The 25,841-nt window shown below is 35.0% G+C and overlaps 1 protein-coding gene across 8 annotated transcripts in view; it reads right to left on the bottom strand.

Annotated features, from left to right (window-relative positions):
* The window catches only part of STAG2 (stromal antigen 2), a 137,389-nt gene that overhangs the window by 15,041 nt on the left and 96,507 nt on the right, over positions 1–25,841 (bottom strand). For all 8 annotated transcript variants that reach the window (XM_053201630.1, XM_027054323.2, XM_027054326.2 and 5 more), the window contains 10 exons: positions 25,425–25,628; positions 23,168–23,238; positions 22,757–22,844; positions 22,587–22,667; positions 20,694–20,786; positions 14,144–14,318; positions 9,862–10,001; positions 8,251–8,352; positions 5,234–5,382; positions 3,598–3,726 (listed from right to left, as the gene is read on the bottom strand). In XM_053201630.1, the coding sequence (XP_053057605.1) occupies positions 3,598–3,726; positions 5,234–5,382; positions 8,251–8,352; positions 9,862–10,001; positions 14,144–14,318; positions 20,694–20,786; positions 22,587–22,667; positions 22,757–22,844; positions 23,168–23,238; positions 25,425–25,628 (1,232 nt within the window). The remainder of the gene's footprint in view (positions 1–3,597; positions 3,727–5,233; positions 5,383–8,250; positions 8,353–9,861; positions 10,002–14,143; positions 14,319–20,693; positions 20,787–22,586; positions 22,668–22,756; positions 22,845–23,167; positions 23,239–25,424; positions 25,629–25,841) is intronic.

Raw genomic sequence — 25,841 nt, 5'->3', positions numbered from 1 at the left:
ACAGTGACAAGGTATTTTGTCTCTATCAAGATTCTTCATTAAATGAAATAATCCAGAGCATTTCAGCTTAGTATTTGTCAAGCATCCACTATGTCACTATGTCCTCAGCACTGGGGATTGGTACAAAGATGAAAAAGCTATGGCCTCTATCTGCAGCCTGATGGAAGTCATACATTTACCCATGGATCCAAGTATCATGAGGATTCCGTGGCTTATGTGTAATATAGCAATAACAATTCAACTAACATTTGTGTGACTACATTATGTGTTAGGCATTTTATTCTTGGGTTCTTTAACTTTAGTCTCATAGTCCTGTGAGGGAGATATTCTCCTTACTTGACAGATGAGGAAGCAAAGGATAAGAATGAGAAAGCAACAGAACCAGGATTCAAATCCCAGACTTTTTAAAATGTTTATTTATTTTTGAGAGAAAGAGAGACAAAGCGTGAGCAGAGGAGGGGCAGAGACAGGGAGACACAGAATCAGAAGCAGGCTCCAGGCTCTGAGCTGTCAGCACAGAGCCCGATGCGGGGCTCCAACTCACAAACCACAAGATCATGACCTGAGCCGAAGTCAGATGCTTAACCGACTGAGCCACCCAGGTGCCCCTCAAATTCCCAGACTTTTGACCCTAAGAGTTCAGTGCTTTATTGTCTAAATTATGCTTCAAATACATGAACACAATTTTTGTCAACTAACTATAATGTGTAACCCAAATAATCTGCTGTCACAATAATGACTAATTCGAATCAATTCAAAATCACCAGTTTTAAACACCATTAAAGACAAAGGATAGGAGGAATCAGTTACAAAGATACTGCTTGGGGTTAGTTCACTATTTATTAATTATATTTCAGGTATACAGAGTAGTACAGTACTCCTCAAAGTGTAGACTATCAACTGGCCATCATTCTGAAAACTGTTACCAATCTGCAGCAAGATATGGAGCTTGGGCCAAAATATACTCACTGGTAGAAAGATTTACAGCTACGTATCCACCACATAGCTTAAATGAACATTCCAGATAAGGGGCCCTCCCTGATGCTATTTCCCTTTGTCCTCTTCCCTGCCACAAAGGCTTACTACTAACCTGAATTTGCTATTTAACATCCCCGTGCATATTTTTAATACTTTTAATAAATATTTTTCTCAAGTTTTTATTTAAATTCCAGTTAGTTAACATACAGTATAATATTAGTTTCAGGTTTAGAATTTAGGGATTCAACAACACCTGGTGCTCATCATAACAAGTACCATCATAACAAGTACCTTCCTTAATCCCCATCCCCTATAAATCCCCTTACTCACCTACCCTCTGGAAACTGTCAGTTTGTTCTCTCTAGTTAAGAGTCTGTTTCTTGGTTTGCCTTTCCCCATCATTTTTGTTTCATTTCTTAAATTCCACATGAGTGAAATCATAATATATTTTTAATATATATTTGTCTATAACTATTATAGCAGTTTTGTACTTTGACTTTTACACTCAAAATTATATTTCAAAGACCTAACCATTTTTGGAAGAGTGGTGTCAGCTAATCCTATGGTGTTAATAATTTTCCAATATATAGTGTATCAAATCAAAATGTACACCTTAAAATTGTACAGTGTTGTATGTCAACTATATCTCAGTAAAGTTGAGAAAAGAGCTTTTAAAGATGACATCTGAGTAACGTATAACATGGTGATTATAGTTGATGATGGTGTATTTGGTGTATTATTATTACACTGTATAATTGGAATTTGCTAAAAGAGGAGCATTTAAGTATTCTCAAAAAAAAACAGGTAAATATGTGAGGTGACAGACGTGTTAATTAACTTGATCAGAGGAATCTTCTCAAAATATACAAAATCATCATACTGCACACTTTAAATATATTACAATTTGGGGGCGCTTGTGTGGCTCAGTTGCTTGAGTGTCCAACTCTTGGTTTTGGCTCAGATCATGATCTCACGATTTGGGAGTTCAAGCCCCGCATCAGGCTCTGCACTGACAGCGTGGAGCCTACTTGGGATTCTCTCCCTCTCTCTCTGCCCCTAACTCATGCTCGCTCTCTCTCTCAAATAAAAGTAATTTATGGCATGAGACTACTAGAAATTTGAACAATGACTGGGTGTTTAATGAGATTAAGAAATTATGTTTACTTTGGAAAAGATCTAACCATTTTGACTGCTTATGACATCCTATTGTATAACAATCAATTGATCTCATTTTCTAATTATAGATGTTGTTTTGACCTTTCCTCTATTCAAAACCTGCACTGGTCAAATTCTTTTGTGGTTCTCCATGTACACATGTGTAAGTTTCTCTAGGGTATCTACCTATGAACAGAATTACTGGATCATGAGATAGGGAGAATATTAAAAGTTACTAGACACTGCCAAATAGCTTCACAAAGTGGTCTTGTATCAATTTACGCTATCACCAACAATGGATAAAAGTCTCCTTCTCCACATCTTTGACACTACTTTGCACTATCAGACTTCTTAATTTTTGCTAATCTGCTAGGTGAGAAATGATTTTTCATTGTTTTATAATTTCGATTTCTCTGGTTAATAGTGCTAATGTAATTTTTAATTGAGATAAATTTATATATAATAAAGTGCAGAGAACTTAAGAATACAGTTGGATCAGTTTTGCAAATTAATGCAGTCATGTAACCTACACATCTATGAAGATAAAGAACATTCCCATGATCCTACAAATTACCTTATGTCCCTTTTCCCATTCAACACCCCCAACCCCAAAAGTAACCACTATAGTGATTTCTACCACAAGAGATTAGTTTTGTCTGCTTCAGAAAATCATGTAAAACCTACACAATCTTTCAGTGCAAAATACTGGTAGACTTTCAGAAGAGGTACTATGAATTACTCCTATTCCTCTGCCCTTTTATACCTCAAAGAGGGGAGTGAATTTTGAGAATTTTCACTTGGGCTCTCTTAGAATATAAGTCACCATTTTAGGAGACCACACTAGAAAAGAATTCTGTCTAACTGGTCTGCTGAGGATAGGACTAGTCGGTTAAAGCAAAAAAGATAAAAAGGAAACTTCTACTTTCCAGTGTAGTCACAGCTCAACACAGAGACTAACATGAGCCTGGATGAATTACTGATATTATTGTCTATTAGGTTAAGGTGAAGAATGCAGATAAGAATACATAAAGCATTCAAGTAACAACTCTAAAGCCACAAATACACTGAAGGGCAACACAGGAATTAAAATGGAGTATTACGCATAAAATACAGTTATAATCCTTAAATTGTAGAATTTTTTGATGCATAAAGTATTTTGTGCATTAATGTAATCCTACAACTGTGCAGAAGGGAGAAAAACCAAGTGTAACAATTCATCTTTAAGAATTTCAGAACAGAGATGCGTGGGTGGCTCTCTTGGTTCTGACTCTTGGTTTTGGCTCAGGTCATGATCCCAGGGTTGTGGGACAGAGCCCCCCCCTTGGGCTCCACGCCAGGCTTAAGATTCTCTCTCTCCCTCTCTCTGCCCCACTTTCCCATTCACACACACTCTCTCCAAAACAAAACAAAACACACAAAAATTTCAACACAAACATAAATAGAATATTTTTAGCAAATACATACACCGTTCTTTTGTCTTGTCGGAGTAGTTTAGAAGAAAATTCGCTCAAGATATCAAGAAATGCCAAATTTAAAGGTGGATGGCTCTCTCCTTGTGGGTTAGGCTCTTTAAAAGCAAATTCTATGCCATCTCTGCAACAACAAAAAAAAACAAAACATTTAAGGGTCACAATACGAAATTTAGTAACACAGAAAGGAAATTTCTCTCTATACATAGTTTTGTTCCACTATTAAGATGTTTCCTCTGCCATGCATTTAATCTGAGGAATAAAGAGAATAAGGAGCCTATAGTGTGAGAATGAGCAAGTACATGTACATTTTATGTCACTGTTATTTTAAAACTAAAACACACAGAGGAATACACACACACCAGCTAGCATTACTTTGAATGTGGTTTGGTATATCTACATTCTTGGATCTCTTCTCCAAAGAAAAAGCCCAAATTCTCTCATGTAATGATCAATATATATTCTGTATTTTTCAAGACATAAGGAGACCTACTATGACGCTTAGAACTAATTTAAATATTATTAAAAAAATACTTCTAACATTGCATTTAAGAGTCAATTTCAAAATTTAATTTCACTTAGGGCCCATTTTAAATATATTTATTTAGTGACAAATACCTCTAATCAAGACAACAACCCAATGTTATATTCTTAGAGTCTATCAAAAATGTAACTGTGTAAAAAATAATCCGATGAAATTGGGGAGGAAGGAATGGAAGGCTACTACAAGAAGAAAATAATATATTACTTTCTCAAAATAATCACTACATGTGTGGTCCTTAAATAATACCTAAAATTATCATCCAATATATTACGGAAAGGCATAAAAAGGAATTTGAGATGTTCAGAACAAAGTAAAAGGAGAGAGGGAGTTAAAACTGGGGTATGGGACTAACTTAAAGAAGAAAAATACCTGTAGGGAGGTATTTAACACATTTATAACTAAGTAAGCAAGGAGTAAAAGAGACACAAATGAAACAAAGAGCTTTCATGAAAGAGAGTCCAAGCCTCTTGATATTCCCAAAGGCCAGGCTCTTCATCCAGAATTAAGAAGTAAAGCGTATTACTATCCACGTGCTGGTTATGTTAAAACTCTAAAATATACTCCTATTTAAAAGCATGATTGAATGCTAAAATATATGACTAAAATAAAGTCAGATAATTTTCAATTTTGATAAGGGCAAAGAATATATGCAGGCAGAAAGAAGGCTGTGGCTCAAAACAAGGGAAAAGAGCACTACAAAATAGAAAACAGAACCACAGAAAAAGAAAAATTGAATCAAATCTCACAAATTTCTCTACCTAGCAGTGAGATTATAATAAAAGCTATTAAAAGAGATTTTATAATACCTGATGAATATGTGTTGCTTTTCTTCACATAATTTATAAGGATTTTTGTATTGTTTTAATTAAAGCAAAGACTTTCTATAAAAGAAGTTTTAGTCCCAATACATGTGTTAGTGGAGACAGCATTATTACTGGTTCTCAAGAAAGGAGATATGCCACAGATTTGAAAAAAAAAAAAATTATAAAGCATCAATTGAATTTGGTTATTCTAAACAAAAGAAGTAAATACAAAAAAATTTCATGATTAAAAAACAGGAGAGCTGAATAAAATATTTGGAGATTACTTGTGTAGCATAGCAATGGCCTCCCTTGTTTTCAACTGATCGAGTCCAAAAGTTAAAGCAAAACGTCGAGCAAGTTCTTTTATGCCGCTAAATGTTGAGGATGATCTATCAAAATTATAGCCGTTTTCCTGTATCATTTCATTAAAAAGCTGTTTGGGAAGAAAGAAAGCATGTTAGAGTTTTGTAATAAGTATAGATTACTAACATCTTTTAAGATCTCATATTCTTTAGATGATCCATAAATGAGGCATTGAATTTTATTCTAAAACATGGATTTTTAAGAACATGATAGAAATGACCAAAATTACAGTACTTCATACATTCAGACTAGAGGGAGTTACTGACATTAAGAACTCTTTAGGTTAATTATGGTATAATTCTATTCTGCTGGAATTAACTGGATATTAAAACAGCATATAAAAATATAAAGAAAAAGGAAACCCACTCCATTATTAGGCAACTATGTGTTACTTCCCATTTAAATGATGAACCTTCACATCAAGAACTTCCATCATAAGTAAGCACAACAAAATATAATTTTCAACTACCAAATGGCCAAGGTTTTCAACAAATAATGGCTACTACTGATAAGACTATCATGCAACAAGCACTGTGACTTGCTAGAAACATAATTGAAAGATAACCTTTCTATAGAGCAATCTGTATTGAAAACTGTAAAAGTCTGATGTCCTTTATCTAAACAATTCTAATTACTGGACTTTACTCAAAGGAATAATAGTATCTGTGCACGATACATAGGTACAAAAATGTTTTGGTGTTATTTATAATGGCAAGGATAGTAAAAGACCTCAACGCTAAATAAGGAGAGATATTGATTAAATTATGGTCCTTGTATAAAATGGAATACTATACAGTCATTTAAAATGCTCAAAACAGGGGCGCCTGGGTGCCTCAGTCGGTTGAGTGTCAGACTTTGGCTCAGGTCGTGATTGTGCGGTTTGTGAGTTCAAGCCCCACATCAGGCTCACTGCTGTCAGCACAGAGCCTGCTTCAGATCCTCTGTCCCTCTCTGTCCCTCCCCCACTTGCACTCTCTCAAAAATAAATAAAACATTACAGGAAAGTAATGGCATGAAAGTGTTATTGCTTTATTAATATGAAAAATTCAGGCTTACAAAATAGAATGCATAATATGGCTTAATTTTTTATAAAACTTAAGGTTTCATATAGGCATAAAAGACTAAGAAGGCTATTAAAAACTAAAAATGTATTTGTTAGGTGAAAAACAAGGATACTGTATTTTTTCTAGTTCCTATATTTTCTAAACTTTTTACAGGGAGAAGCTATTGGTTTATAAGAGAAGAAAAGTTACTTAAATGTCAACCTTAAATCCTTTTAAATTCCATTAACGTTTTTTCAATATTTATTTTTGAGAAACAGAGGAAGAGAGAGAGCACACACGTGAGCAGGAGATTGGGGGGAGGTGGGGTGGAAGGAAAATATCCCAACAGGCTCCACACTGTCAGCACAGACATGATGTAGGGCTCAAACTCACAAACTGTGAGATCATGACCCGAGCCAAAACAAGAGTCGGACGCTTAACCAAATGAGCCACCCAGGGACCCCTCTATTGACTTTAATAAAGAATATCCAGGGGCGCCTGGGTGGCTCAGTCGGTTGAGCGCCCAACTTCGGCTCAGGTCATGATCTCATGGTTCGTGAGTTTGAGCCCCACGTCGGACTCTGTGCTGACAGCTCAGAGCCTGGAACCTGCTTCAGATTCTGTGTCTCCCTCTCTCTCTGCCCTTCCCCCACTCGTGCTCTCTGCCAAAAATAAATAAACATTAAAATAAAAAAAATTTTTTTTAAATAAAAGAATATCCAGGGGCACCTGGGCGGCTCAACTGGTTAAGCATCTGAATTCAGCTCAGGTCATGATCGTATACTTTGCGGGTTCGAGCCCCACGTTGGGCTTTGTGCTGACAGCTCAGAGCCTGACGCCCGCTTTGAATTCTGTGTCTCCCTCTCTCTCTCTGCCCCTCCTCTACTTGTGCTCTATTAAACATTAAAGAATATCCAAATATGCAAATGGGATTAAGAAATTCAATACCTAGATTTCTGAAAAGGAAATGTATCAAACTGAAATAGGTTGGGTTATGTTCTATATGCATTTGGTCTCCAGAGACAAACGCATATTAAGCAAATGATTTTTACGAAGTTAAACTTGCCTCACCACTGTCAAAATGAAAATGAGTATTGTGGTTTGATTATAAAACTGATAAATGCTCATTAAGGTAAATGTGAAAATGAAAAAAAAAAAAAAAAAAACAGTAAAATTCACTTGAAAACTACCGAAGCAAGTTAACCACAGCTAAAATTTTGGTGATGATTTTTCCAGATAGATATACAGAGAAGTTCAATTTTACAGGGATGCTGTACTATACTCTTTTTCATTTTATTCTCAAACTATATATTTGATCTTTACACATTAGTGAAAGTGAATACAGATCTACACGACTTTTAAGTGCTACACAAAAAGGGGAAAAAAACAATTTTAAGTACTACACAATAGTCATTGCAAGAGATGCACTGCACAATATATTCATCTAACACCTTATTGATAGACATTTGGATTATTTCTAATTTCTTGCTATTCTAAACAACCCTGCCATGTGTGATATTATATACCCCTTTTTGCAAACTTGTCCTATTACCACTTTGGATAAAATTTTAAAAGCAGAACTGAAGCGCGGCCAAAAATGGCATACACATTATACATTTTGATACACACTGCCAAACAACTGCCTACCAGGAAGCTTGTACCAACACATACTGCTGACGGTACCTATTTCTCCCATATCTTAGATAGCTCTAAGTGTTGCCAGTCTGAAAGCAAAAAATGATCTCACTTGAACAATGTCTACTAGTGAGACTCAAAATCATGTATTTCTACTTTCATGAACTGTGTATTGCATCCTTTGTCCAGTTTTCTACTTGTTACCTTGAAAACTCTTAGATGTTAATTATGTTTAACCAAGTTGATACTTTGTATCTTACCTGTTGCAAACTGAGAATAAGGGTCTTTGCACACTGAATTTTGTCTATCTGCCTTGTTTTACTCATCGTTTCTTTTATGATGTCTCCATAGTCATTATAATACTAGAAAAGAAATTTGTACAAATTAGAGCCTTATCTCCTAAAACTTTTGGACAATAAGACTAATTTTATGTTAGCCATGTGAGTATGCCACAAAATACGTATTTGGCTGAACTTACACATTCAGAGGCAGAATAAAAATGTTACTAAACTTTAAAATAATTTCTAAGTATATAATCCCTAACACCAGTAAATTCTGAAACAGACAGTTGAGATCCAATCACATTAAGCTCCAGACCTGGTTTTAAGGAGGTGCGGAGTAAAACACTGAGTAATCAGGTTATGCACATTGTCAGAAATAGCACAAAGGATATAAACAAAGTTCTTGTGCTCTTTGTGAACTATCAAGACAATGAATATAATCCCAGTTACATTTAGAACTTATTTATTGTTACAACAGGCCCACAGGTCACATGCAGTTTCCAACTTTATTAATTTGGCTTAGAGAAACTAACAGCCTGTTAACATTTAAAAAAAAAAACTCATTGTGTGTGACATTTGTATTATACATTCATCGCACATGAATTTTTTCTTCTAATTTAAGACCTTGTTTCAAAATGAATACAGAACTATCAGAGATAACAGGATAACCATACCCTTATTTATGACTAATAAAACTGACTTTACAATACGTAAGTCAAAAAGTTTAAACTTGCAAAATGACTTCACAACCTTAGTTTTTTTTTTTTTAAAATCTAAAAACAATAATGCCAAATAACTTAAATTCCAAAGTAATTTACAATGGTTCTAAGAGAGTTCTATCATGTAGCAAAATAGTTCAAAGAGAGAACTAATTAGTTAGGTTTTGACAAATTTATTGCATATTTAGTGACAGCAAAGTCTTAAAAAGTTCACATTTATAATTAGATTTTACTTGAGAAAGGATTAAAGAAAAACTATCCTACCACATTTAGTCATATTTCATTAGTACCGCTAATAATATCTTTTCTACTACCACTTAAAAATTAGAGAATCTCACAGGTACTTATGAAAATTGTGAATAACCCACTGTGAATCAAATCAGATTTTCAAAGCCTAAAGGAACCTTAGTTATCACAGTGGAACAGATGAAGAAAGACAGGACACAAAAGGTATTGAATTACTCAAGGTCACGAGCTGCACAGTAACCAAGCCAGAACTATAGCAGCTAGGTCTCGTGACTCCTGGAACAATACCCTTTTTATGCTACATCAAGCAGAGGAGGAACATCATCCTGTTGTCTTAAACCAAATCACAAAGGTAATTTCTAATAGTGCTAGTTAACCTAAGACAACATGTTTCCAATACTGTAAAAGATGTGAACCAACAAATCCAAAATGTCCGTTAATGGAAGAGTAGAAGTAGGAGGTCATGTTACCGAAAAAATTAGATTTTAAAAGAAATTTTACTTTATGCTAGAAAAGTAATTTACTGTTTAAAAAATTCAATGGCAATCAGGCATAAAAGCCAGTGTTACACTCATTTTCTTTTAAGCATTATAAAAATAAGTTGCTATCCATTTTTCAACTTTACCTTCATATACTGCTTGAAGATATCTGCAGCTGTATTCATCTCCACCACAGTATATACAATTAGCTTACAAAATGCTGCAAGTAAATTTCTTCTCTTGTGCAAAGCTTCAATTTTGCTGGCTTCGTCCTCCTGCTGACCGTCTGAGGAAAAAAATGACAAACATTAAGCCATCTTGTATTTTACTTCTGCCATATGTATTTTTTAATTCTTACTATAAAATACCTTTATTTTGGAGAATTTGAAAAATAAGGAAAAAGTATTTAAATGAAATGCAAATTATAGTCACTCTTAATATCTCAGTGAATGATCAGTTCCTTAATCCCAAGAGAGAAAATTTTTGTGAACTCAAACAGTAATCATAAGGCTGCCTGTTGAAGACATAACAGGAACAAGTGGAATGAGTCAGAGGAACTGATGTTTAGTGAAGTCAGGCTGAGCTTGCCTAACCCATTCATTCACTTGCCTAAAGGATAGTTTGCCAATGAGATCTGCAGATTCAGTGTCTATTGGTTAAGGCTCTTCACAGGGGACAGCCAAGCTCAGAAACCTTCCTATCCCTTCAAGGATGATTCGACCCTACCCTACCCTCAACATACTTATGTTATGAATATTAAATATATTCAGTAAGTCTGGCCTAGGAACCATTCTTTTTAAGGTAACTTCACACCTTTCTACTCAGATCCATTGTGTGAGATGTTGACATTCAGAGTTATCAAGGAGTAAGACTTACTTCCAACTGAATAGTCAAGGAAGCTGGACTATAGCCTCCAAGTACTGCCAAAAGACTCTTTCTAATTATTTGATACTGCAAATGAAATTGTGATGATACCTTTTATATATAAAGCTACATATTTTCTTCTGGATAAATTTTACAAACGAAATTCCTTATAAAAACTATCTAATTTTGATTTACATTTCTTTGGTTAGCAGTGAAGTTAAAGTTTTTCGTGCATTGATTAGACATTTATATTTCCTCTTTTGTGAACAGTAGGTGCATATCCTGTCAGCTCGTCAATATAAGATCACCAATATCAAACAACTAATTTGTGTAAAGTAAGAATGTTCTTTAAAACAAATGTTTTACCCTGTCTCTGATGATCCTTGATAACTGCTATTAAGTCAAAACCAAATTTTGAGAATAGGAATTTCAGACAGAGCATCAGAAAAAGTTATCATAAGTGCATACTCCAGAATCCCAAAGCCATTTGATTAGAAACTTAAAATGTATTGTTTACTCTTTTAAAAGATTGCACTGAATATACCAGCTTTGTCTAAACATCTCTGTGATTGTAATGGATTTCTATACGATACTGTTTCCAATCACTGTTTAGTACTACTCTTAGGAGGTACATGTATTCAGATGCTTTCCCCCTACAGACTAAATTGCCCAGATATTAAGTTTTTGAGCTCTGATTTTGGGTTTGTTTTTAAAGTTTATTTATTTGGTAGTCTCTACACCCAAAGTGGGGCTTGAACTCATGACCCTGAATTAAGAATCACATACACTTCTGAGTCAGCCAGGCACCCTGGTTTTTTTCCACTTCTTACTGAAAACCAGCCACTTGTGGGGATTAAACAATGTTAGAGAATTATCTCACCCACTGGGCCTCTCATAGATGTTAGCTGCCATTGTTATTTTGTGTTGTCATTGCCTCCAGAAGCACTCTCTGTTTTACGCTCCCCTTCTCATGAGATGTAGACAAACAAATCAAATAAATAACCATGGGTCTACAACATCAGGGGTTAGATGAAAACGAAAAGCAATGGAAACTCATGTTCCTGGTGGGAAAATAAAACAATACAACAACTTGGGAGAATAATTTCACAACATGTGGTCAAGTTAAGACACACAAAGACTATATAATCTGGCAATTCCATTCTTAGATATGCACTAGAAAAGCATTTGCACGTGCACTCAAGGGGAAAAGTGTAAGAAAACATTTGTTGTAGCACTACAACAGGGAAAAAATTGGTAACAACCTAAATGTTCCTCAATATAAAAATGGATAGGGGTGCCTGGGTGGCTCAGTCAGTGAAGCGTCCGACTCTTGATTTCAGCACAGGTCATGATCTCACAGTCATGGGATCAAGCCCCATATCAGGCTCTGTGCTGAGTGTGGATCCTGTTTTGGATTCATTCATTCATTCATTCATTCATTCTCTTTCTCTCTCTCTCTCTCACTCCTCCCCCCCAAAATAAAAAAAGGAAATAACATAAAAATGGATAAAGTAGAGTTAATTCATATTATGTAACAGCAGTCAAGATGAATAAGCTATAACCATGACAACACTGACAGATTTCAAAAATGTTAATGCAAAAAAACAAGATGCAAAATAAAATGTTCAACATAATACCATTTATGTGGAAACTAGTAACATAAACTATATATTATCAGACATATAAACTTCTAATAATAAAATTAAAAAGCAAAGAATGATAACGGCAAATTCAGAATAGCAGTTATCTCCAGGGAAAAAGAGTAATAGGACTGGGCAGGGATAAAAACAAGGATTTCTTTTGTATCTACCCTTTATTCCTTCAAAAATAAAAATCAGTAACAAATAAGGCAAAATTTGACAAGTGCTAGTGGTAGATATGGACAAACGTGTTATATTTTATATTTTTCAAAAAAACTGGAATACATTTCATTTTTAAGGTTTAAATAGGAAAAAAAAGCCCAATAAGACTGAGTGTAATTTCAACAAGCTTCTAGAAAACTCAGGAGTATTGGCAAGCTTATTCTCTTCTAGTTTCATGGTATAAATGTAGTAGAGGCAGTCACCCAATTAACGAAAAGGGTGGTAAACCAAAACTGATTTTTATCAGTTTTTGGAATGCAAGTATGCTTTCCCATAGAAGTTTTAAAAACTCCTACTCATCTCTTTTAGGATCTGATTCAAATGTTAGCTTATTTCAATGGTTTGACTCCCAGGCCAGTTAAAACTTTCTCTACAAGCCCACAACAATGTGAACATGCCTCTATTACTTATCAAATTGCAGTGAAATCATTTGTGTTTAGATATGTCTTTTCAGGGCACCTGGATAGTTGGTTAAGCATTTGACTTGATTTCGACCCAGGTTATGATTTCGTGGTTCAGGAATTCGAGCCTCAAGTCAGGCTCTGTGTTGACAGCTTGGAGCCTGCTTGGGATTCTCTCTCTCCATCTCTCTCTGCCTCTCCCCTGAATGTGCTCTCTCTCAAAATAAATAAATAAACGTTTTTAAAAAAAATAGGTATGGCTTTTCCACTTGAATTGAATTCTCAAAGGAAAAGCCACTGTTTCATTTTTTTTATATCCATAGCATCTAGTATACTGCCTGCTGACCAATAAATGTCAAATAAATGTTAAAAAATAAAAGTCTAACTAAACCAACAGCTCAAAGTAAAAGGTAAAAAATTTTTAATGTTTATTTATTTTTGACAGAGACAGAGCAGGAGCGGGGGAAAGGCAGAGAGAGAGGGAGACACAGAATCCGAAGCAGGCTCCAGGCTCTGAGCTGTCAGCACAGAGCCCGATGCAGGGCTCCAACTCACAGAACACGAGACCATGACCTGAGCCAAAGTCAGACGCTCAACCGACTGAGCCACCCAGGCGCCCAAAGGTAAAAAGTTTTAAGTAAATAAACTTCAATACATGGACTCTTAACAAATGTTTCTGCTACTCTAGGTTTCTTCATTCTGTTTTAGCTAAATTTTAATACTTGAGAAACAAAGCTGGTTATTGATAAAAATAAGCTATAAGCCATGTCTAGAATTGTAGGTGTTTAGAATCTGATTTGCAGTGATGTGTCATTATATGTATGGAGATTCATATATATTGATGTTATATTGCACTTCAAATTAAAAACAAACCGAGAAAGAAGCCACCCAACACTGTTTTTCCATGACCTCTTGTTCAAGTAACGCATCTGTGTATGTAATTAGGGTAGGAAGAGTAATTTAACACTAGGCAAGGCTGGTGCAATTATTTTCCTGTGAACATTCTGTACTGCCCCAGACATTTACAGAACAGTTTCAAACATTTTCTAACATTGAGAAATTATACAGTTTAATACAACAAAAAGGTCACTTAAAGAAACACTTTATTCTTTTCAAACTACCTAAAACCTGGTAAGAAGATATCACATTATCTTTACAATATTACAAAAAATTAATAGAAATGTGCCAGAACATGAACCTGTGTTTAAAGTTTTCAGAGTAAAATATCAAATAGTATTCTACCACTTACTTAAATTTCTGCTGGATACAAAGATTTCACAAAAAGATATCACTAAAATTACCTGCGCTGTTATTATCATCATCCTGTTCAATGAAGACATGATCCAGAATAAAGCTGAGCAACTCAGACTGCAATGAAGAATCAGGGGTGTAAACTAATGGCTCTAACATGTCACGTCCTCCAGACATAATTTGATGGCTGAAGATCATCAGAATATCACACAGAATAGTGAAGGCCTATTAAAAAAAAGGACAGCATGCTATAATTCAAGGTTTCTCACCAACTACCACAAGTGACATATTTAACACAAAAACAGAATCTAACTTTTGCTGAAAAAAATTAGTGCAGTATTTTACTAAATTTTTAAAGTTGAAGAATGTAATTTTCATAATAATGATCACTGATGTGTGCAATCATGTTTTACTAACTGCAAGGTAACTTCACAAATATTGTTTCTTTTCAGCAACCTTTAAGTGACTTGAACATATTAACACTGCCAAAACATGCAGTCAGGAATCAACCATAGGTTTTCTGACTCCAAATCTCATTCTACACTATATGACAGTATCTCATGTTATACATTCCTAAATATGAAATAACATATAAACTTGGAATGTCCTAGAATATCTCTTAGAAGAGAGATCACAAAGTCTCTGGTACTTTTTAAGCATGCTCATTCTCATTATGTGTGGTAATTAAGTAGAGAAAAAACACAACCAATTATGTGCCTCCTTATTACTCATCAGGCAAACCAGATAATATCATAATAAACATAAAGCTAATGCTATATCTTAAGGAGCTTTATAAAAACTTTGCCAGGAGTTTTACATGGACTCAAACACTAGTAAAAATAGAAGGAAACCGGAAAATTTTAATTACCTGTTGGGAAAGGATTGTAATCAACATAGAATCTCGGGGTCGCAAAGTCAACAGTAAAATACATTTGAAGGAAGACTACTGCTAGACAGATTCTAAGAGTATACTACAGAGCATAAAGCAGATCTCATTAATGGTTTTACCTTTTTGGAACTAACCACATTAACTTTTTTCTCTTTCACTTTATGCTTTCATCTCTTCTTTCAGTCTCTTCTCATTTTGCTATTATAGTAGCCATTTATACCCATCAGGATATCTGAGTTTATAAAAACTTTTGCAACATATACAGTAAGAACACAAAGTGATAAGCATGTTGGTATTTACTAATTAGGTGAACTAGCAGGTCAAGTGAACTAACCAGGAACTATTTCTGGAAGCTGTTACGAATACTGACACACAAGATAATTCATGACCAATATTTCATGACCAAATAATTGCCAAGGCCAGAACAGCAGGTTATATAGATTACATATGATAACCGATAAGGAACTGTGTGAACACTGTAAGAAATAGGGAATATTAAGCTCAGTATCTTGGTGGCATATGAAAATATATCAAGTAATATTTCACGTATTAAATTTGGATCCATGTATACCTCCATTAAAATCATATCCTAAGAGTTTAAACTCAATTTACTACCTACAGAAACGTTTCTTCCTTTCATGTGAAATGTAGAGATGAAAACTGAATTTCCAAATCCTTTATTGCTATAATTCAAAACTATGTATTTAAAACTGGAAAATTCGGCAATTTAATAATTACAAGAATATACTTCATATTTTTGCATGAAAAACATGAAATTCAGTAACTGGATCTTGGCCATTTAATATTTTCTAATGTATTTATGCCCACGCATGTATGTATGGGAGGGACAAAAGGGAGTTGGAAATAAGAAAATTAAGATTAACAGTTGGAAACTGACTGTAAATTTTTCACTATATAACTCCAAATACTTCCCTGAAATCAGTTTTGATATTCTAAAATAAAATAAAATAAAATAAAATAAAATAAAATAAATAAAGACAAGTAACAAACACAAAGGTGGAACAACTTTACTGATCGCTTTATAGTTGGATGACTATATCTGAAATACTTCCATTGTAGCTTTAAGAATGCACTATATTCTAGGGGTGCCTGTGGCTCAGTCGGTTAAGCGTCCGACTTCAGCTCAGGTCATGATCTCACAGTCCGTGAGTTCGAGCCCCGCGTCGGGCTCTGTGCTGACGGCTTGGAGCCTGGAGCCTGCTTCAGATTCTGCGTCTCCCTCTCTCTCTGTGCCCCTCCCCAGTTCATGCTCTGTCTCTCTCTGTCTCGAAAGTAAATAAAAACATCAAAAAAAAAAAAAAAGAATGCACTATATTCCACTAGGACACAGCAAAGATGGTCATAAGAGGAAAGTATATATCAATCCAGGCCTTCCTAAAGAAGGAAGAAAGGTCTCAAATACACAATGTAACCTTACACTTTAAAGAGCTGGAAAAAGAACAGCAAATAAAACCCAAAACCAGCAGAACTCAGGAAATAATGAAGATTAGAGCAGAAAGCAATGCTATTGAAACAAACAAAAAAAAAACAGATCAATGAAACCAGAAGCTGGTTCTTTGAAAGAATTAACAAAATTGATAAACCACTAGCCAGTTTGGTACAAAGAAAAAGGAAAGGACCCAAATAAATAAAATCCAGAATGAAATAGGAGAGATCACAACCAACACAGCAGAAATACAAACAATAATAAGAGAATATCATGAGCAATTATACGCCAATAAAATGGGCAATCTGGAAGAAATGGACAAATTCCTAGAAACATATACAACCAAAACTGAAACAGGAAGAAACAGAAAATCCAAACAGACCCATAACCAGTAAAGAAATCGAATTAGTAATCAAAAAATCTCCCAAAAAATAGAGGAGTCTAGGGCCAGATGGCTTTCCAGGGGAATTCTAACAAACATTTAAGGAAGAGTTAAGACCTATTCTCTTGAAGTTGTTCCAAAAAATAGAAATGGAAGAAAAACTTCCAAACCTTTTCTATGAAGCCCGCATTACCTTGATTTCAAAGCCAGACAAAGTTCCTACTAAAAAGGAGGACTATAGACCAATTTCCCTGATGAACATGGATGCAAAAATCCTCAATAAGATATTAGCCAAATGGATCCAACGGTACATTAAAAAAATTATCCACTACGATCAAGTGGGATTTATTCCTGGGATCCAGGCCTGGTTCAATATCTGGAAAACAATCAATGTGGCTCATCACATCAATAAGAGAGGACAAAAACCATATGATCCTCTCAACAGATGCAGAGAAAGCATTTGACAAAATATAGCATCCTTTCTTCATAAAAACCCTCGGAAATTAGGGATAGAAGGATCATACCACGAGATATCATAAAAGCCATATACGAAAGACCCAACGCTAATATCATCTTCAACGGGGGAACACTAAGAGCTTTCCCCCTAAGGTCAGTAACAAGACAAGGATGTCCACTCTCACCACCGTTATTCAACATAGTATTGGAAGTCTTAGCCTCAGCAATCAGACAACACAAAGGAATAAAAGGCATCCAAATTGGCCAGGAGGAGGTCAAACTTTCACTCTTCACAGATGACATGATACTCTATATGGGAAACCCAAAAGGTTCCACAAAAAAACTGCTAGAACTGATTGATGGAATTCAGCAAAGTTGCAGGATATAAAATCAATGCACAGAAATCGGTTGCATTCTGATACACCAACAATGAGGCAACAGAAAGAGAAATCAAGGAATCAATCCCATTTACAATTGCACCAAAACCCATAAAATACCTAGGAACAAATCTAACTAAAGAAGTGAAAAATCTATACACTAAAACTATAGAAAGCTCATGAAAGAAATTGAAGAAGACACACACAAAAAATGGAAAAAGATTCCATGCTCCTGGAGAGGAAGAACAAATATTGTTACAATGTCAACACTACCCAAAGGAATCTACATATTCAATGCAATCTGTATCAAAATAACACCAGCATTCTTCACAGAGCTAGAAGAAACAATCCTAAAATTTGTATGGAACCAGAAAAGACCCCGAATAGCCACAGCAATCTTGAAAAAGAAAACCAAAGCAGGAGGCATCACAATCCCAGATCTCAAGCTGTATTACAAAGCTGTAATCATCAAGACAGTATGGTATTGACACAAAAGCAGACACTCAGATAAATGGAACAGAATAGAGAACCCAGAAATGGACCCACAAACATATGGCCAACTAATCTTTGACAAAGCAGGGAAGAATATCCAAAGGAATAAAGACAGTCACTTCAGTAAGTGGTGCTGGGAAAAGTGGACAGCGACATGTAGAAGAATGAATCTGGACCACTTTCTTACACCATACACAAAAATAAACTCAAAATGGATGAAAGACCTCAATGTAAGACAGGAAGCCATCAAAAATCCTCGAGGAGAAAGCAGGCAAAAACCTCTTTGACCTTGGCCGCAGCTACTTCTTAACACGTCTCCGGAAGTAAGGGAAATAAAAGCAAAAGTGAACTACTGGGACCTCATCAAAATAAAAATCTGCACAGCAAAGGAAACAATCAGCAAAACTAAAAGGCAACCAACAGAATGGGAGAAGATAATTGCAAATGACATATCAGATAAAGGGTTAGTGTCCAAAATCTATAAGGAACTTATCAAACTCAACACCCAAAAAACAAATAATCCAGTGAAGAAATGGGCAAAAGACATGAATAGACACTTCTCCAAGGAAGACATCCAGATGGCCAACCGACACATGAAAAAATGCTCAACATCACTCATCATCAGGGACCACAATGAGATACATCAAAACCACATCATCAAAACCACAATGAGATCCACCTTACACCTGTCAGAATGGCTAACATTCACAATTCAGGCAACAACAGATGCTGGCAAAGATGCGGAGAAAGAGGATCTCTTTTGCATTGCTGGTGGGAATGCAAACTGGTGCAGCCACTTTGGAAAACAGTATGAGGGGTCCTCAAAAAATTAAAACTAGAACTACCCTACGACCCAGCAATAGCACTACTAGGTATTTACCCAAGGGATACAGGTATGCTGTTTCCAGGAGGCACATGCAACCCAAGTGTTTATAGCAGCACTATCGACAACAGCAAAAGTATGGGAAGAGCCCAAATGTCCATCAATAGACGCATGGATAAAGACAATGTGTGTATACACACACACACACACACACACACACACACACACACACACACACACACAATGGAGTATTACTCAGCAATCAAAAAGAATGAAATCTTGCCATTCACAACTATGTGGATGGAACTAGAGGGTATTATGCTAAGTGAAATTAGTCAGAGAAAGACAAATATCATATGACTTCACTCATATGAGGACTTTAAGACACAGAACAGATGAACATAAGGGAAGGGAAGCAAAAATATACAAACAGGGAGGGGGACAAAACATAAGAGACTCTTAAATATGGAGAACAAACAGAGGGTTACGGGGGGGGGGGGGGGGGATGGGCTAAACGGGTAAGGGGCACTAAGGAATCTACTACTGAAATCATTGTTGCACTATATACTAACTTGGGTGTAAATTTTAAAAAATGAAAAAATAAAAAAATAAAAAATACACTATAAATTAAATGAACAGTATACCCCAAAATGAAAAAATAAATAAAGAGTACCCAAAAGAACACAAACTGCTGAAAATTGCACTTGTGATGACTGCTAGAGATCTATCCCAATGTGCAAAGGTTAAGGAGAATGAAATGGCTAAAAAAAAAAAACAAAACAAACAAACAAACAAAAAAAAAACCCTTGATATCACAATAACCATTTTCACTGTATCATCAATATTTCTTATAACAGGATTATGAAAATGTCTTCCTCACAGAAGCATTTAAAAAGCATATGTCCAAAAAACCTTAATCCTCTACTAGGGAATTAAAACTAAACAGGCTCTTAGTCCAAGGATCAGAATTCATTTTACAGATGGGAAAATTACCTATGGCAGCATTTAACAATATATATTTCCAGAATGAGGAGGTAAATAGTAGTAATGAAATCATGAGGGCATATGAAGTGCGAAGGTAACTCTTTGAAGGCAGGAAAATGATTAAAATTTTAATTTCAAAGTCCACAAAAGGAAAAATAATGTACACAATCAGGATGAACAGGAATATCAGTCTCTATCTGATAATATTCTCAGAGATGACAAAAACCGTATAGACCCATTCTCCTCCCTGAGGCACACTTGTACTTGTTCATTTCAATGGGGAGCCTGCGTGGCTCAGTCGGATAGGTGTCCAAAACACTTCATTTTGGCTCAGGTCATGATCTCACACTTCGTGAGATCGAACCCTATTTCAGGCTCTGTGCTGACAGCACGGGGAGGGAGGCTCTCCCTCTCTGACCCTCACCCACTCACGTGAACTCTCCCGAAATAAAGTTTTTTAAAAAAGAATAACTTACGTAATTTCATGCATCTAATTTGTATATATGGGTCTGTTTACCATGTGAGTCATAAAGAAACAATAACAGAATAACTACAATATGAGGGTTATCTACAATACAACTTACAGATTCCACATGAAATACATTTATCTATTTTCTGAGCATCATATACATGGACAGATACAAGTCATTTCTACTTTGCTCAACCTCAGTATTACTTTAATTTTCTGTATTAGTTCAGACATTTGTAAAGGTTGCTTACAAAAGATGGCTATCTACAGTAATTACTAACCTGCTCCTTAACAGTAGTATTCACGTTGGTCAGGTAATGCTGACATATCTGACAGAATACCCTCATCTGTTTCTTTAAACGCAGCAAGTCCTCCTTGAAAAATCCAACATAAACAATTTAAGATATTGTATACAAACCTCATGTATTAAGATACTTCAAATTACATAAAATATATCATATGTTTAACTATATTAACTCTGTACATTCGAGTTACTTATTTATTATTCATCAGAACGAAAAAGACAAATTAGACCATTTTTCTTAAAATTTGCAACAAATTGCAGCTTTAAAAATACCAGGTATATTAATGGGTAATATCCTAAGTGGTCTGGGTCCTTTAAAAGTAGAAAACCTATATGACTATATATGGCTATCTTTATAAATCTACTAACTCAGAATGCGTAAAGATTTATGCTCCATCATCGTTTTGTAATTTGAAGGGTAGCCAATCGATGACGAAATTAATTAATAATAAAAGAGACGGTATCTTTTATTTCTTACTTGAAGTATACCAGTTGTACTTTTTAAAAACAGAGATGGACAAAAATCAGTTTCGTGGTATTGCTCCAATTAAAAAAAAAATTAAGGTCTTATAAACATACAATAAAAATAAATCTTTTCCTTACATTTTTTTCCCAATTATTTACCAATTACCTTAAAATATTAAACTATTCTACAAAGATCATCCTCACTAATTTAAGGTATAACCTTGACCCATCACCTAATACTGGATCCCAAATGACAGAATATGAATATATTGTAATAGACCATAAAGTTAAAGAAAAACAAGTTTAACTTGGAGATTGATTTGGTAAAGAAAATTCAACCAAGCTTCAGAACAAGTTTGTATTCAGTAACATTCATTTTTATCCTTTTCCTCTACTCAAAATATAATCTCCTTTCCCATTTTAATTTTTAATTCAATGCTTTTGACTTAAACGAGCAGTCATATTTGCTAATATGGCTACTGTTCCTACTAGAAGCTTGGCATTGAGTTAAATAAATTTCTTGCGTGTTTGACAAAAGTACACTAACAACAATACTCAATTGTTTTTTCAAGGGGGAAATATCCATTTGTGGATATAACAGCATCTTGTGCATTATCAACTCAGAGAAATTCTAAGCATTTAAAATTATTCTGTGATTCTATGCAAAAGAAATTTATTATCAAGACTATGGTTTTTGAGGGAAAAGCTATGAACAACTAAGTCTCTATCTTCTAGAAAGTGCTTAATATTTATAAAAATATTATATAATACTTAAGGCAACATCTACTACACGTACAATGCTTAAGCTTCTAGTTTACAAATCAAAGAGGCAGTACTGCTTAGTTCAATTACTGAACACATCAAAGATTACCATTATGGATAAAATTCTGAAAGTTCTACTACCTGGTAGCTGCCACATTATACTCAACCAGAAAGTGATTTATCATGAATTTGGAACATCAATAGAAAGATCTAGGTATGAACAAAGTGATCCCAAAACAATACTGAGGCCTATGAAGATCTAGGGGCAACAGGCTTGTTATCATCAATTTATATAGTCCAATAGCTGTATGCTGGTTTCAAAGGCTCTTGGTCATAATTTACAAAATCTGTATTTCTATATGTTCTCAATACTATTGAGAATATGGACGTACATAAACTATGCCACCTTAAAATATGAAAGAATTTTTAATTTAAAATCATGCCTTGAATCATAACATATTAATGTTCTTTCACTGAATATATATCAAACTACAAAAAAAACTTTCTAATGGTATACATGCCTAAATGGTACTTTAGAAATAAGCAACACTACTGAAATAACTGATCTTACTAAATGTGTACGTGTGCTGAAAACAGTTAATGACACTGAGCGTAGTAAGAACCTCACAGGACCACCACAAACCTTTGTAGAGCTGCTTTCAGTTATCTTTGCAAGCTGCCAAAGGATCACATAGTGAGTACACTGCAGGGCATGAATAACAATCTGTAAAAAGAAAAGAATACAGTTAAAATGAAAAAGTCACAAGTTTTCATTCTCAAAGTTAAATATGTAACTTGAAAATAAATAAAAACCTGTTCAGGCATGTCTCCATTTTCAATTCCGGTTTTCAATAGTTTGTAATTACAAGCAAACAAATCCCACTTTGAAAGATCATGAGCACTGCAAAAGACAAGTTATATTTAAAAGTTAAGCTTAATCACTTCGAGTGATTTGGGACTTGAATGTTAACAAAAATGCTGTTAAAGTAAATAAAGCAAACTTTTTAACATGCACCTGCAACAAAAACGAAATATGTTTTAAAAAGTATGGTATTTGATAATTTGTCAATTATTCCCCCAATTCAAAACATGATTCTACCAACTACTTTTTATATAAAAGTGCAAGAAATCTAGCAGAATGTGATAACATTATAACCCTAAAACACACAAACTGGTTTTGATTTTGCTAGTTTTAAGATATCAGAATATTAAAATTCAACTTACTTATGAAAAGCAGTGATTCTCTTCAATGTTGACAATACCTGATAAGCATCATCTTCATCAGGCTCTTCCCCCTACAAATATTAATTAGACAGCATTAAGCCTTAATAACTACCCACATGAAAAACTTTAGGCTATCACATTGGTGATACCACCTTGAGAAAAATAACCTAACACCACAAACTAAGTTTCTCATTCAATACCTAGTCTGTTCAAATTTAAAGCAGTATGGCTGGAGTAATGAGTCAATAGAGTTGTTATCACAGGTACATTATACTCACGAAAGAAAAACTGAGTGACACTCTCCCCTTTCCCTTAACGTAACCTTGACACAAAACTAGGAAGTAATTTACTCTTTCACAGTAAAAGATGTATTAGGATAATAAAGAAAAATATAGTAAAGGACAAACAAGAGATCATAAAGACAACACCTAAAAGATAAAACCTAAATGAACGAAACACAGTGCTCAAGAAAGACATCTTGACCTTTGTGAGTATCAATTTTCCAATTTAGAGTAACTTAAGTTTTTGAAAATTTTGAGTCTTACTGCCATGAAACTTATAATTTTTTTTAAATACTATCTAACTTACTATACTGAACCCTGTGTCTCTCAAAAAACATTTTGTTTCTAAACTTGAATTTTTCTACACAAGTAATTAAACTTAATTAATCCACTGCTTGGGGCGCCTGGATGGCTCCATCAGTTAAGCATCCAACTTCAGCACAGGTCATGATCTCAAGACTCGTAAGTTAGAGCCCTGCATTGGGCTTTGCGCTGACAGCTCGGAGCCTGGAGCCTGGAGCCTGGAGCCTGGAGCCCGCTTCAGATTCTGTGTCTCCCTCTCTCTCTGCCTGTCCCCCACTCGGGCTCTATCTCTCTCTCCTTCCAAAATAAATAAACTTTTTTTTTAATTTTAAAAAATAATAAAATAAACTTAATCCATTGCTTGATTTTGACTTAACTTGTCCTAGTCACAATCACATCTAGCCAAAAGTACAGCCATTAAATTTTTTAACTAAAGGGGTGCCTGGGTGGCTCAATCAGTTGAATGTCTGACTTTGGCTCAGGTCATGATCTCATGGTTCGTTGAGTTCAAGTCCCACATCGGGCTTGCTGCTGTCAGCCTGTCAGTGCAGAGCCCACTTCAAATCCTCTGTCTCTCTCTGTCCCTCCCCTGCTTGCACTCTCCCAAAAAATAAATATTAAAAAATAAATTTTTTAACTAAGAAATGTCATCATTGTACATTAACATATTTGCACAGACCTCCAATTAAGCAAAACTTAGTAAGCATGGAATGTTACACACACCCAGAACAAGAAAGTTAAAGAAGTAACAAACAAGAAAACTGAAAATTACAAAGTCCATTATGATTTTTGTAACATTAATGACAAAAGTTAGGTAGAAAAGGCTAAATGCATTCATTTGAGAATTATGACATTTTATTTTATGCACGTCAATTACTGTTAGGTATGTATTTCCAGAAAATACAAAACTCAAAAAATACAAGTGTATTTGAGTGTCACAATTTAAGTCTCTTTAGGAATATAATAGAACAAAGGAAACCCCCAAATGAACAGTGTAGCTATAACAGCAATTTTTTTTTATTAAAAAAATTTTTTTTAGTGTTTATTTATTTTTCAGACAGAGAGAGAGCATGAACGAGGGAGGGTCAGAGAGAGGGAGACACAGAATTGGAAGCAGGCTCCAGGCTCTGAGCCATCAGCCCAGAGCCCGACGCGGGGCTCGAACCCACGGACTGTGAGATCGTGACCCGAGCCGAAGTCGGACGCTTAACCGACTGAGCCACCCAGGCGCCCCTATAACAGCAATTTATCAAGGCTTTACAATATCAAAGATCATTAATTGCCTTTCCTTAGTAACACTGTCAAAACACTAAGAAATAGCCTTCTTTTATGAGGCTACGTGGCCATAGTTTAGTTCTACTTTTCTGTTCCATTTATACCCTAATTGCCTAATAGCTTCTGGTTCAGCTAAACCCTGGTAACTTCTGAGATCTTTTTTTTTTTTTTTTTTTAATTAACAAAAGGGGAGGGAGTATCAGTTTTGCTTCCACCTTCTCCCAGTCACAGATTCTTACCACCTTCCCATTTTGGTGGAGTAACAGTAACATGATGAATCAAAGAACAAAAAGTCTGAACATTTTTAAACATACTGCTAGGGACTATGACCAGGACACATGAATAATTCGGTTACTGAAGGGGAGGAACCCAACTGACAAAATACTTGTAATATATACCTCTTGCAGAAAATCTTCAAGAAGCCGGTTAAATTTATCTGCCAACTCATCTATCAGTTGACTTCTTGAAATATCTACCCTGTTGAAGATTGTGAACTCTTCATTACAGAGCGCATGGTAAGTTTTAGAACATGCTTCCAAAACATCTGTATCTGTGTGCTTCTCTACAATATTCCGGATCTGTCGTAATAAGGCATCCAAATGCTGCAAAATCAAAGGTTTTTTTTTTTTTTTCCAGTAAAACTAAGGAACATATAAATAAAAAAAACACTAAGGTACATATGATAGGCACAGAAAGACTACACCTCTGCGATAAAAAGCTTCAAATATGGTAACTCTACAACAAATAGGGCATACATTTTGATGTTTTTCCAGTTGTGGAAAATAAATACAATAACCCACCCATACTTATTTCCT

The sequence above is a fragment of the Acinonyx jubatus genome, chromosome X (genome assembly GCF_027475565.1).
Source record: "Acinonyx jubatus isolate Ajub_Pintada_27869175 chromosome X, VMU_Ajub_asm_v1.0, whole genome shotgun sequence".
NCBI classification, from domain to species: domain Eukaryota; kingdom Metazoa; phylum Chordata; class Mammalia; order Carnivora; family Felidae; genus Acinonyx; species Acinonyx jubatus.
This window is presented reverse-complemented; position numbering and strand designations above follow the sequence as displayed.